General features: G+C 45.1%; 1 protein-coding gene across 8 annotated transcripts in view; it reads left to right on the top strand.

Moving 5' to 3' along the window:
- Positions 1-14,559, top strand: part of LOC129836276 (Golgi-specific brefeldin A-resistance guanine nucleotide exchange factor 1-like) — a 76,806-nt gene that overhangs the window by 53,112 nt on the left and 9,135 nt on the right. For 6 of the 8 annotated variants that reach the window (XM_055902222.1, XM_055902219.1, XM_055902217.1 and 3 more), the window contains 22 exons: positions 1,078-1,289; positions 1,379-1,477; positions 1,593-1,787; positions 2,020-2,215; positions 2,358-2,498; positions 2,617-2,705; positions 2,863-3,065; positions 5,465-5,588; positions 6,732-6,857; positions 8,237-8,319; positions 8,518-8,754; positions 8,884-8,977; positions 9,065-9,241; positions 9,504-9,568; positions 9,768-9,891; positions 10,108-10,179; positions 10,306-10,400; positions 10,651-10,804; positions 12,197-12,422; positions 12,525-12,682; positions 12,901-13,147; positions 14,119-14,321. In XM_055902222.1, the coding sequence (XP_055758197.1) occupies positions 1,078-1,289; positions 1,379-1,477; positions 1,593-1,787; positions 2,020-2,215; positions 2,358-2,498; positions 2,617-2,705; positions 2,863-3,065; positions 5,465-5,588; positions 6,732-6,857; positions 8,237-8,319; positions 8,518-8,754; positions 8,884-8,977; positions 9,065-9,241; positions 9,504-9,568; positions 9,768-9,891; positions 10,108-10,179; positions 10,306-10,400; positions 10,651-10,804; positions 12,197-12,422; positions 12,525-12,682; positions 12,901-13,147; positions 14,119-14,321 (3,320 nt within the window). The remainder of the gene's footprint in view (positions 1-1,077; positions 1,290-1,378; positions 1,478-1,592; positions 1,788-2,019; positions 2,216-2,357; positions 2,499-2,616; positions 2,706-2,862; positions 3,066-5,464; positions 5,589-6,731; positions 6,858-8,236; positions 8,320-8,517; positions 8,755-8,883; positions 8,978-9,064; positions 9,242-9,503; positions 9,569-9,767; positions 9,892-10,107; positions 10,180-10,305; positions 10,401-10,650; positions 10,805-12,196; positions 12,423-12,524; positions 12,683-12,900; positions 13,148-14,118; positions 14,322-14,559) is intronic. The other 2 variants (XM_055902223.1, XM_055902218.1) reach the window with 1 other exon arrangement.

Below are 14,559 nucleotides of genomic sequence, written 5' to 3'. Positions count from 1 at the left end.
ACTCTTCCATAAAGGCCTGATTGGTAGAATGCTGCAGAGATGATTGTCCTTCTGGAAGGTTCTCCCATCTCCACAGAGGAACTCTGGAGCTCTGTCAGAGTGACCATCGGGTTCTTGGTCACCTCCCTGACCAAGATTGCTCAGTTTAGCTGGGTGGCAAGCGCTAAGACGAGTCTAGGTGATTCCAAACTTATTTAATTTAAGAATGATGGAGGCCACTGTGTTCTTGGACATTCAATGCTGCAGAAATGTTTTGGTACCCTTCCCCAGATCAGTGCCTCAACACAATCATGTCTCTGAGCTCTACGGACAATTCCTTCAACCTCATGGCTTGGTTTTTGCTCTGACATGCTTTGTCAACTGTGGGGCCTTTCCAAATCATGTCCAATCAATTTAATTTACTACAGGTGGACTCCAAGTTGTAGAAACATCTCATGGATGATCAATGGAAACAGGATGCACCTGAGCTCAATTTCGAGTCTCATAGCAAAGGGTCTATAATTTGTCATTTGCAAAAATGTCTAAACCTGTTTTCGCTTTGTCATTATGGGGTATTGTGTGTAGATATTTATTTAATCCGTTTTAGAATACGGCTGTAACGTAACAAAATGTGGAAAAAGTCAAGGGGTCTGAATATTTCCCGAATGCACTGTATGTCCCACAACTTGTCTCTGCTTGAGTGTCCTTCAGTTTTACCCATGTCTTATTTTATATCTCATGTCTAGGGTTGCAAAAATCGGGTACCTGTACCAATATTCCCCGGTTTTCCAGAAATCCTGGTTGGAAGATTCCTCAAATTACGAGGGAATAAGCAGGAAATCTAGGATTCTGGAAAACCATGGAATTTTGGGAAAATTACCAACATTTTGCATCTCTACTCGTGTTTCACGCCACCAGAGGGTTATACCACAAAGCAGGATCAAGGCGTTGCCTAAATATTGTGAAATATACATATTGTGAAAACAAATCTTATTTACTCAACAGCCTAAAACATAAGTTTATCGAAGTTAGCTGGCTAACCCATTGATCCTGCTTTGTCAATAATTTCCTGTTTTGTGTTTCTTCCTAACCTCCCAGGTGGGGCTCTCATCCCCTACGGTCTGCCCTGTCTGCGGGAGCTCTTCCGCTTCCTCATCTCGCTGACCAACCCCCATGACCGCCACAACACGGATGCCATGATGCACATGGGCCTGCAGCTGCTGACCGTGGCTCTGGAAGCAGCCCACATTGCCCCCTACCAGTCACTGCTGGGTCTGGTCAAAGACGAGCTCTGCAGACACCTCTTCCAGGTACTGTACACCACAGGCTTATTCAGGAGGGGGAACTTGACCCTTCTATTGTGTCTACACAATATGACATAACATGTTTCCTTTTTCAGTTGCTAAATGTGGACCGTATGAACCTGTGTACCGCCTCCATACGAGCCTGCTTCTTGCTCTTTGAGAGCATGCGAGGACATTTGAAGTTTCAGCTTGAGGTATTTGGAGTGTTTCTTTTCTTTTGTTTGCGATATTGTCACGTAATTGTTTCACACAACCGCACGAGTCGTTATAAAATAACCAACTAAACCGAATGACCTGGCTTGTGTGCAGATGTATCTGAAGAAGCTGATGGACATCATCACGTCAGAGAACATGAAGATGCCTTATGAGATGAAGGAGATGGCCCTGGAGGCCCTGGTGCAGCTCTGGAGGATCCCCAGCTTTGTCACCGAGCTCTACATCAACCACGACTGTGACTTCTACTGCTCAAACCTGTTTGAAGACCTCACCAAGCTGCTCTCCAAGGTGGGAACTGGGGCGCCAGCTCTTTGGCCACTCTCACTCCAGAGAGTTTAGGGTTTTATTGACTTTCTGAAATCTGCATTAGAAGAGTGTCTACTGTCCCGTTCAGTCAGGGCTTAATACTTTTATTTATTTCAATTTGATGCATGTCGTCACGCTCCCCGCTTTACATTTTCAGGGGAACATTGTTCTCTTTTGTTGACCTATGGTGTGTTTGTATCATTTTGTCTTGCAGAATGCCTTCCCTGTGTCCGGACAGCTCTACACAACTCACCTCCTCTCACTAGAGGCCCTACTGACTGTTATTGACAGCACCGAGGCCCACTGCCAGGCTAAGGTGCTCAACAGCACAGCTCAGCAGGACCAATCAGCAGAAACTGTGTTGGCGGGAGGAGAGGGCTCAACCAATGACCGTGTAGACACAACCACAGGTATGCGGATTTCTATCAAACATTTGATGTACTTTCTGCTATGATAGTCTCATACTATAATGGGCTTTGTTCAACATTGACTACAGTTGTATCAGATGTGTATAGAGGGGTAGTTATGAATATATTTGTCATGTGGTTGTAGAAGCAGGCAGGCAGGTGAACCGTGCCAACGGTCAGAATGTTCCAGAGGCTGACAGCGTGCCCCTTCCACCTACCAGCGGGCACCTAATGGCAGAGAAGATGATACTGGGCAGACAAGACCAGGAAGAGACAGAGCCATCTGGTAGGTTTGGTTTTACTAACCAGTGGTCAGGTCTCGAGAACTGGGTTTGAATTCCGGTCTATAGCCATGAATGAAATTGAATTAAAAGTGATAATTGTCTTTATTTTATTTTTGTTAGCTGAGAAGAAAGAATCGACAAAGCCTCAACGCTTCTCGTCTTGTTTACCTGATTCTCAAGAGCTGTTGGACATCAGAAATAAAAAGAAGGTAGGTTTTTATCATTTTGTTGTATATCTGTTTTAAATAACTTTCATGGCAGTCGAACACATACTGTAAACGCTGACTTTTACATGAATCATGGATTGATGCCAATGGGGTTTGTCTCGCTAAAGGGAAGTGATAGTATTTATTTGTATGATTACAGCTGCTGAACAGCGGCACAGAGCAGTTCAACCAGAAGCCTAAGAAAGGCATCCAGTTCCTGCAGGAAAAGGGTCTCCTCAGCAGCCCCATGGACAACAACGAGGTGGCCCAATGGCTCCGGGAGAACCCCCGCCTCGACAAGAAGCAGATCGGAGAGTTCATCAGTGACCGCAAGCACATGGAGCTACTGGACAGCTTCGTCAAGTACGAGTCTTTATCATTTCCCGGCAGCGTGCTGTACAACCAGTTGGTTTTAAAAGAAGACCTTTTCTGGATCTTCTCCTTCATTTAATTGTACTGAAGCTTGGTTTTGTCAGTTACTAGTGAAGCAATGAAGCAGTGAAGTTTATTTACTTGAACCCTAGGAGTTGATTTGTCTTCAATCCCTAACAATGATCAAATACAGTACACAACTGTATACAAAACATTAAGAACGCCATGACATAGACTGACCAGGTGAAAGCTATGGTACCTTATTGATGTCACTTGTTAAATTCACTTCAATCAGTGTAGATGAAGTGGAGGAGAGGGGTTAAAGAAGGATTTTTAAGTCTTGAGACAATTGAGACATGGATTGTGTATGTGTGCCATTCAGAGGGTGAATGGGCAAGAAAAAATATTTAAGTGTCTTTGAATGGGGTATGGTAGTAGGTGCAAGGCACACCGGTTTGAGTGTGTTAAAAACTGCAACGATGCTGGGATTTTCACGCTCAACAGTTTCCCGTGTGTATCAAGAATGGTCCAGAGTGGACCATTCTTGATACACACGGGAAACTGTTGAGGACAGTTGGACCACAAAGGACATCCAGACAACTTGACACAACTGTGGGAAGCATTGGCGTCAACTTGGGTCAGCATCCTTGTGGAACGCTTTCAACACCTTGTAGAGTCCATGCCACAACGAATTGAAGCTGTTCTGAGGACAAAATGGGAAGGTGCAACTCAATATTAGGAAGGTGTTCCTAATGTTTGGTATACTCAGTGTATGTATAGTTTTGTAAAAAAAAGACCTGGCAGGAGATTTAAGAATATACTTCAAAATATACAGTACCAGTCAGAAGTTTGGACACACCTACTCATTTAAGGGTTTTTCTATATTTTTACTATTTTCTGCATTTCAAAACTATGAAATAACACACATGGAATCATGTAGAAACCAAAAAAAGTGTTAAACAAATCTAAATATATTTTAGATTCTTTAAAGTAGCCACCCTTTGCCTTGATGACAGCTTCGCACACTCTTGGCATTCTCTCAACCAGCTTCATGAGGAATGCTTTTCCAACAGTCTTGAAGGAGTTCCCACATATGCTCAGAACTTGTTGGCTGCTTTTCCTTCACTCTGCGGTCCAACTCATCCCAAACTATCTCATTTGGGTTGAGGTCAGATGATTGTGAAGGTCAGGTCACCTGATGCAGCACTCCATCACTCTCCTTCTTGGTCAAATAGCCCTTACACAGCCTGCAGGTGTGTTGGGTCATTGTCCTGTTGAAAAACAAATGATAGTCCCACTAAGCGCAAACCAGATGGGATGGCGTATCGCTGCAGAATGCTGTAGTAGCCATGCTGGTTAAGTGTGCCTTGAATTCTAAATAAATCAGACGGTGTCACCATCACACCACCACCTCCATGCTTCCCGGTGGGAACCACACATACGGAGATCATTCGTTCACCTACTCGGCGTCTCACAAAGTCACGTCTGTTGGAACCAAAAATCTCAAATTTGGAGTCATCAGACCAAAGGACAGATTTCCATCGGTCTAATGTCCATTGCTCCTGTTTCTTGGCCCAAGCAAAATCTCTTCTTCTTATTGGTGTCCTTTTACTAGTGTTTTTTTGCAGCAATTTGACCATGAAGGGCTGATTTTCACACAGTCTCCTCTGAACAGTTGATGTTGAGATGTGTCTGTTACTTGAACTATGTGAAGCATTTATTTGGGCTGCAATCTGATGTGCAGTTAACTCTGATGAACTGATCCTTTGCAGCAGAGGTAACTCTGGGTCTTCCTTTCCTGTGGCGGTCCTCATGAAAGCCAGTTTCATCATATCGCTTGATGGTTTTTGCGACTGCACTTGAAAAAACTTTCAAAGTTCTTGACATTTTCAGAATTGACTGACCTTAATATCTTAAAGTAATGAAGGACTGTCATTTCTCTTTGCTTATTTTAGCTGTTCTTGCCATAATATGGACTTGGTCTTTTACCAAATAGGGCTAACTTCTGTATACCCACCCCTACCTTGTCACAACACAACTGATTGGCTCAAACTCATTAAGAAGGAAATACATTCCACAAAGGAACTTTTAACAAGGCACACCTGTTAATTGAAATGCATTCCAGGTGACTACAATACCTCATGAAGCTGGTTGAGAGAATGCCAAGAGTGTGCAAAGATGTCATCAAGGTGGCTACTTTGAAGAATCTAAAATCTAAAATAGATTTTGATTTGTTTAACACTTTTTGGTAACTACATGATTCCATATGTGTCATTTAATAGTTTTGATGTCTTCACTATTAAAAAAAATCTTGAGTGTAGGTGTCCAGACTTTTGACTGGTACGCTACATATTAGTGCTTTATACTCATTCTCCCCTTCCCACGTGCAGCACGTTCACTTTCCAAGGACTGCGTATTGACGAGGCGCTGCGTCTGTATCTGGAGGCCTTCAGACTGCCAGGAGAGGCTCCGGTCATCCATCGACTTTTGGAAACCTTCACAGACACCTGGCATGTAAGTCAGCTGCCTTACCCCCCTTGAAATGCGTTCTCGCTCTCTCTCTCTCTCTCTCTCTCTCTCTCTCTCTCTCTCTCTCTCTCTCTCTCTCTCTCTCACACACACGCACGGGGCACCCGGAGGGACTCACACACTTCTTCCATTACCACATGGCAAGGCAATCCTTGCCACCAACTGTCCCTATCCTTGTCACCAACTGTCCCTATCATCAGGTAATTACTTCCTGTGGAACGCCGACCCAGATCTGAATCAAGGACAGGGACATTAATCACTCAAGTAATTAGGGGAATAGTAAAATGTAGCAGTGCCAACGGCAAGGTTGGCATAACAGATGTTGATCAAAGGCAGGGGGACAAACCAATGGTGCCACTGGCTGCTCCTTAAATAACCGGAGAGGGTCGTCCTCGTGACCTTGGAGTGTATTCCTAGTAATGTCTTTTCATAGTCTCTCTCCATACACAATCGCCTTGAATGACTTTACAGATATTCTTAATACACACTTGGCTTTTTCCACTATAGAGCAGTCATACGTCGTGACTGCACTTTCAGCAGCACAAATATATACTGAACAAAAATCGAAATGCAACAATTTCAACGATTTTACTGAGTTTATATAAGGTAATCGGTCAATTATAATAATTTCATTAGGCCCTAATCTATGGATTTCACTTGACTGGGCAGTGGCGCAGCCATGGGTGGGCCTGGGAGGGCATAGGCCCACCCACTGGGGAGTCAGGCCCAGCCAATCAGAATAAGTTTTTCCCCACAAGGGTTTCATTACAAACAAATACTACTCAGTTTCATCAGCTGTCCAGGTGACTGGACTCAGACGATCCCTCAGGTGAAGAAGCCGGATGTGGAGGTCCTGAGCTGGCGTGGTTACACGTGGTCTGCGCTTGTGAGGGCTGTTGGGATCTTTTATTTCAGCTCATGGAACATGGGACCAACACTTTACATGTTGCGTTTATATTTTTGTTCAGTATAGATATTTGAACGTTATGCCGAAGGTAGTTATATTATAGTATGTATCTGGAACTATACCTGAAATAGTGCCTGCAACTCAGCTGTTGATGTAGATATGGATGGACAGAGGGTTATTTTAGTCTGTGTTCCTCTGTGTGTGTGTGTGTGTGTGTGTAGAAAGTGAACGGCTCTCCCTTCATGACCAACGACGCGGGCTTCGCCCTGGCCTACGCTGTCATCATGCTCAACACGGACCAGCACAACAACAACGTGCGCAAGCAGAACATCCCCATGACTGTTGAGGTAAACGCGCACTATTTATTTCCCATGAAGATGCATCACAATGTTTTATATTTCAAAGAAAGTAACTTAAATTCGTAAGTATAGTAAGTTTTCTACTACTTCTACAAATTGTCTTAGAAATGCACGCATCAACCACATATGTTAGATCTGATTTCAATCACTTCTTATGAACACTTGTGCCAGGCAGTGATGGCTTTTGCCAGAGACCCTGTTAAGACCCTTTTAGACACCCTACATTAGTATGTTATACTGGTTCTTTCAGACCCTCTGATGGTCTGACAGACCTCCTGTAACAGCTGTGCCCAGTGGTGGTCTGTGGGATGAGATCATCCTGGTTAGTCATGTGAACAGGCGGCAGGGGTGGAAGAAGTGAGCGAGGAGAGGACGGGGGGGGGCGTCCTCTGCTGTCCTGGCTCCCTCTCTCTGTGTGAGTGACAGCGCCTGAAGACTAAACACAAGTCCCATGGGCAGGGCTCTGAAGAGAGCGCGGGTGGGCCACAAACACACACACACAATTTTGTTTGAAGTATTCCAAGTTGCCATTATGAAATTCTAAGCTGCAATGAGAGCAACTGATTTGTTTTACCTTATATTTTTCTAGAGGGCAATGAAATTCCTACTGTTCAATTTGCTGACTGTTTACGGCACAGTATATAATTACAGATTAAAGTCCTTACGATGGGACGTCTCCAAGTGTCATACAAATGCCATGATACGATATTATGTGGGATAAAATGGATTCGGGGCATCATGGCAAAATTCTATTGCTCTGAATTGTACTATCAGCTACCGCATAGCACATTGTAGCTCCCCAACAAATCCATAAGTGTGGAACAGCTCTGCTCTCTGGATGTCAGTCCTATGATGACTTGGCAGGCAACACGGCCAGCTGCTTTGTGTCTGTGGTGGCTATTATTACCGTCGTCTGCTCCGCTCGGGTGGAGGGGGACTGGTATGACAAACACAACCCTGAGCCCATGGCCCCTGAGCCTTCATTGTGTTCATTTCTCTGTCTGTCCATCCCACTGCAAAGCATCTCGTGTTTCCCCTCTGTTTTACCTGCTATTAGCCAAAGCACGCAGCTCACCAGGAGCCTTGACTCGATCCGTCAACACACGGCGGATCTGTTTATTTGCTGTGGCTCTTGGCCTCGACCCTGTTTGTCTAACATCACACCTAACCGTATTAAGTGACACATATGTTGGTAAAGCTCCTTGGCCCCCCCACCCCCTTAATTGTTGGATGCTCAATTAGCAAGCGTATTGCATGCCTAAGGGTTGGATGCCAGAGCCAGGCCAGCTGGCAGAGCTCCGCAATGATTGATGTGTTGATGGTGCCCTGATTCAGTATTAATGTCCGCCCCCTCCTCGTTCATGTAGCAATTCAAGAAGAATCTGAAGGGTGTGAATGGAAATACAGACTTCGATCAGGATATGCTGGAGGACATCTACAATGCAATCAAGTAAGCCGTAGTCTTAAATAGAAATGTTTGTGACGTGTACACAGACACACACAAAGATTAAGTAAATCTATCTCATTTCAAAAGGATATATTTGTATCAGCGTTTGAGCTTTGACGGTAAGTTATGTCAAACAATCCACCCCAGATGATCAAGGTTGTTTTAGCGTTCACACACTCCGTGGTATTCTCTGTCCTGTAGGAATGACGAGATAGTGATGCCAGACGAGCAGTCAGGTCTGGTGAAAGAGAATTACGTGTGGAGCGTGCTGCTCCACCGGGGGGCCACCTCCGAGGGGGTCTTCCTCCACGTGCCCGCCGGCAGCTATGACCACGACCTGTTCACCATGACCTGGGGGCCCACCATCGCTGCCCTCTCCTACGTCTTCGACAAGAGCCTAGATGACGCCATCGTCCAGAAGGCCATCGCTGGCTTCCGGTACACTAGGCATCCCCAGGGGTTTCTGGACCCAGCACTGTGGTTCTGAGGAGATGCTGACGAAGCATATATTGGGGAAAGCAATGAGAGCGAGTCGCGATGATAATCTGCTTGTCTCTCTCTTTTTAGGAAATGTGCCATGATATCAGCTCATTATGGATTCAGTGACGTGTTTGATAATTTGATCATCTCCCTCTGCAAGTTTACAACGCTCAGCAGCGAGGTAAGTGCTTAATTTCAAATGTGGGAACCTTTAGCATTACACCTACTGGAGTTTTCTAACATGTTCCACTGGGTGTGTTCAATACAGTCGGCGGAGAACCTGCCCACGGTGTTTGGGAGTAACGGGAAGGCCCAGGTAGCTGCTAAGACCGTGTTCCACCTGGCCCACCGGCACGGTGACATCCTGAGGGAGGGCTGGAAGAACATCATGGACTCCATGCTGCAGCTGTTCAGAGCCGAGCTGCTGCCCAAGGCCATGGTGGAGGTCAGAACTGTTTCTTTATAACTAGCAATGGTCAGGGACAGGCATAATCAGGAAAGACTGATTTTTTTATATTTTTTTTATTTATGGTCCGGGAAAAACAAATGGCCTCAATCGTGTTTTGAGTACCTATGGAACACAGAAACCTTCCATTCATTTTGTTGGGTTAAATGGGTCTTTTTGAATTTGGGTGTTATACTGCCACCTGCTGGTATAAAACCAGAAATAACTTCCTTGTGGCGTTTGTTTGCTTATGTCCATACAGGTGGAGGATTTTGTGGAGCCAAATGGAAAGATTTCGCTTCAAAGAGAAGAGACGCCTTCAAATCGGTAAGTCCCCTCACAATCCTGTCACACAATCTGTTACGCTCGAAAAGCAGGCTGAGCTCTTTCACTTGTGAAACCTCTGAGTTTTTCAGACATTTTAAACCCAGTTCCAGTAATATTGTGAAATGGGTGGCTATCATTAAGCATGAAATGTGTTTTAAGAGTTTGACATCTCCTCTCCATCTTCCTCTCTCTCTCCCAGGGGCGAGTCTGCGGTGCTGAGCTTTGTGAACTGGCTGACTCTGAGTGGAGCGGAGCAGTCTGGTCTACGTGGGCCCTCTACTGAGAACCAGGAGGCCAAGCAGGCAGCAATGCTCTGTATCAAGGTACCAGAACTAAACCAATCATCCCTCATCCCACTGCTTTGTCTGTCACACTCATTCAAATTGCCTCTGGTGACCAGTATACTGTACGTTCTAGTTCAACTGTATGGTTCATATAGTGCCGTTTTTATTTTTTTAAATTATTAATACATTTTTGTAGCTTTTTGTATACACGGTCAGTCTGGTATATTGATTTGTTACCTGTCACTCCCGCGCCAGCAATGTGACCCAGAGAAGCTGATCACAGAGAGTAAATTCCTGCAGCTGGAGTCTCTACAGGAGCTGATGAAGGTAATCATAAGAGTCCAGGCAAATATTGTCCATCTTAACATGTGATTGGCTGAATATGAATTTCTGAGATGCAGGAAGTATAGAATGTTCTGGTGTTGTTTACTAAGAGCTGTTTCTTGTGGACAGGCTCTGATCTCAGTCACACCTGACGAGGAGACGTATGATGAGGAGGACGCGGCTTTCTGCCTGGAGATGCTGCTACGCATCGTCATGGAGAACAGGTACGGCAGGATGTCATAAGGTGAATGCACCAATTTGTAAGTCGCTCTGGATAAGAGCGTCTGCTAAATGACTTAAATGTAATGTAAATGTAAATGAAACGGTGCGGTGTTTGCTTTGAGTCAGGGACCGTGTGATCGCCCGTTTTATGTTTTGTCCCAAGTCCAGTAGGAATTACATCAGTCAAATCAGCTGTTTGAACATCAGGCTTTGTTATGCTATTGAGTCCTTATATTTTGTGTGTGTGTTTAGGGACCGCGTGTCGTGTGTATGGCAGACGGTGCGGGACCACCTGTGCCACTTGTGTGTCCAGGCTACAGAGAGCTGCTTCCTGGTGGAGAGGGCCGTGGTGGGCCTCATCAGACTGGCCATCCGCCTGCTGCGCAGAGAGGACATCAGCTCACAGGTACACACACACACGAGAGGGGAAACCAAACTATCTAGGCGTGCATCATTGCATTAATGCATGTTTTGTGCTGTCAAACAGATAATGCAGAGATGACGCAGGTTTTCTGACAAGTGATAGCACTGAGTGATTGGATGATTGGACTGTTGATCCAATGGGATTTACATTTGATGGTCACACACACACACACGCATACACACCCAACTTTGTTAGGTCAGTGTCCTTTAGCCATTGCAATCGGTCTTATCTGGCCTGAGCTTAACAGCAATCATAAAGGAGGCTTAAATTTGTTGTATAACAAGTAAAAAAAAAAAAAGGATGTTTCATGCTATCATACTGGTATCAGATGTTTAATTTGTTCTGGCTTAAAGGCACAGGATGAACTACCTATCAGTATTCTTAGTCTGTGTTGATCAGTGGGACAATTTAATTAGCCAAGTTTTTACTGATCTAATCTTTTTTCCGAGAGGGACCTGGTTTCTTGGTGACCTGGCCTGTAACCTAAATAGCGTTTATTATGTGACTGTCCTATTGACCTTGAACTATTATATCATTACAGTTTCTCGGCAATGTAAAGGAAATAGAAATGTGCTCTACTTTATAACCCATTGGAAAACCAAACAAGTCCCTAGTGAACACTTTCATATGTATTTATGGATTGATTGTGAAGAAGTTAAAAGCTCCCAGTTATGTAAAGTGGGTTTACATGTTGGTTGTAAAAACCCTACTGTTTTGAGAGTGATTGTTATTAACCATTAACCACCAACCTTTTTTTACATTTTTTTTAAAAACGGTTATTTATTTATTTATTTAGTCTTATTTATGGAGTTATCTGCTGCTTTGCAAAAAAGTGTTTAGCATTTGCATTGGTGTTTAACCAATGACAAATGACTGTTATGCAAAACAGGTTATAGTCTTGGCCACGCGGATCCCAGTTTCACTCACATGGATCTCAGTTTCCTTCACTGTGTTTAAGAAATCGAGGAAAACTGTAAATGGAGCATCAACTTTTGGTCCCATTTCTTCTGTAAGGTCTTTAATTGGCTTTCAATCTGATCTCTAACGCAGATGGACGTTGTTACAGCCAACTAATAGTGTTTTCTTCCTTTTCTGTGAACCGTGGCGATCAGGGTAAACATCTTATGTTGAAGGGACTTGAATCCACAAATCCCACATTTGTTTTTCTAATCTTTTCCTTTCAAATGTGCAGTGAGACCAATAACTGTGAGACCTAGCGCAGTATATACATTGAACTGTATTAGGAATTGTGAGCCGAATGTCGGGAACGTACTTCAATTCCCTAATCAGTGAGATCGAGGTCACCGGCAGTTCAAGCAATTGGTCTTATACAACGTTGGCGTCCACTTAACCCCTCTGCCACCCTATCTCTAGGTGCTGCTGTCCCTGCGTCTCCTGCTGATGATGAAATCACACGTCCTGGCCCGGGTAAGCCGGGAGGTGGCCTACGGCCTCCATGAGCTGCTCAAGACCAATGCTGCCAACATACACTGCGCAGACGACTGGTTCACCCTCTTCTCCCTAATCGAGTGCATCGGGGCCGGGATCAAACCGCCCGCCTCCTTCCAGGTCACCTCCACCAGTCCCGACATCGACACAGGTCAGCCTCTTACATGTACAGCATCACGTGGAATGGTAGCCTACTTTTTTCATGCCTGGTAAAAAAAAAAAAAACTATGTCCTGTTTCCACCTTTGTTCCAGGTGCCCTGTCGGACAGTGAGCTGTCGTCCCACCACCACAGCGAAGTGAGTCTGGACCGGGGCTACACCTCCGACTCTGAGGTCTACACGGAGCACGGAAAGTCCAGGATGCCCCGCTCTGTCACTGATGTGGACGTGGCCAGCAGCGGATGGCTGGTGGTAAGAGCCCACACACACTCACGTCACCTGCACACACTTTTCTTTCGAGTGCTCAGATGATCAACTCCAGAGATCTTCATAGCGTTAATACTATTTTACACTGTTTATTGTGGAACGCCCCACTATAATAGTAAAGCTAAGCTTGTGTTATTTTGTCATATCAATGTCAGTTAATGCCTCAACATACGGCACATCTCACACGGTGTTTAAATTGGCAGGTTGGTAAAGATGACCTGGACATCAACAAGGTACCGGTCTCTGGCTCCAAGCCCCTGCTCAACCCTCTAGTGAACCAGTACAGCCTGACCCTGGGCCAAGACATGGGCTTCCACGACACCAAGTCCCTCATCAAGTGTGTGGAGTCCCTCTCCTTCATAGTACGCGATGCTGCACATGTCACCCCTGAAAACTTTGAGCTGTGTGTCAAGGCCATCCGGGTGTTTGTGGAGGCCAGCCTTAACGGAGGTACGACTTCCTCTTTCATCACTTCCTGTTGACTGACAAATCAATTTCATTTTATATTCAGTCTTTTTCCAAAGTGTTTCTTAATCTTCCAACAATGAATTCGGCATTGTATTTGCCTTACATCAATGCTGTTTTCCAAGCTAACACATGTCATCAAACTATGTTTGAGTAATTTCTAAATTAAGCTTTGATAGTTTGGCATTTTGGGTGGTTACTCTTAAAAGCCTTTGGAAGGGGATCTCAAGGCATGTCTATATAGTGACTAACCTGACTCCGGGTTCCCTGCCTCCCCCACACCAACCCTAATTGAGGACTTTGTCACTCGGTTGCTCTTCTCCCCATTCATTCAGCAACAGCAGTCTGTTAGTGATCCAGACTCTAGAGTAAAGCAGGGATTACAGTGGGAGATGGTGCTGGTGCACTGTGCAAGCCTGGCACCACTGAGAGCATTTTAATTTCTCCCAGTGCTCCAGACCCTTAGATACCTGCTGTCAACACTGCTTTACACACTTAACAATAATGTTTGGTTGATCAAAGACTTCACGCTAAGCACCACTCTAATCTATATGGGAAGCAAATGGAAACCGCACAGCCCTAAAACCTGCTATTACTCAATTAGAGTTGATATAGCCTTTGGGGATTACGTGAAAGGAATGTATTTTTTCCTGGAGAGTTTCCTAAGCGCTAAGTCATACCCTATAGACCTATCAATTAAGATAATTACTATCATACTGCACAATGTCTTACACTAGAATGGGCAGTCCTGAACTAATTCAGGTCTTGGTACTGTACACAGCCTTAGGGTAAAGGCATGGTCTCATGATCTCTGTACTGCTAAAATGGATTACCTTTGGGAGCAGCAAACAGTGGGCATTCATTCTCTGTTCAGAGATATCAGTCAACTATTAGGAGGAAATTTCACCCTCAGGATATATCTGTAACAATGGCTAAAAACAGTCCCTAACCTACAGGCTACAGGACCCATGAGAAGAAGAAGAACCACAAGTACGACTCCCAGAAGTCCCGTGTGAAGAGGAAGCCTCGGGAGAAAGAGGGGGCATCCCGCCGCGCCAAGGCCTCCAGCCAGAGGCCCTCCCGTTCCCATAGCGACGACGAGGAGGACGAGGGAGTCCCAGCCAGCTACCACACGGTGTCATTACAGGTTAGTCAGGACGTAAGTACCGCAGCCCTCTTTCCCTTCTACCTTGGTCCCTGTGCTGCTCAGGGGCTCTGTTCAGTTGGGTGAAACGTTCCGAACTACATGACCATGTCTGTTCTACACAATATATTTCTCTATCTGAAGGTCCTGTAATGTTGTACCCACCTGAATATGCCCCAGGTGTCCTCTGCCTCAGGTGTGTGTGGGTGGGAGGTGGGGTTGCGGAGGGAAGGTGGGGATTTGGGGAGATTTC

Source organism: Salvelinus fontinalis, chromosome 37 (genome assembly GCF_029448725.1).
Source record: "Salvelinus fontinalis isolate EN_2023a chromosome 37, ASM2944872v1, whole genome shotgun sequence".
Taxonomy (NCBI): Eukaryota; Metazoa; Chordata; class Actinopteri; order Salmoniformes; family Salmonidae; genus Salvelinus; species Salvelinus fontinalis.
This window is presented reverse-complemented; position numbering and strand designations above follow the sequence as displayed.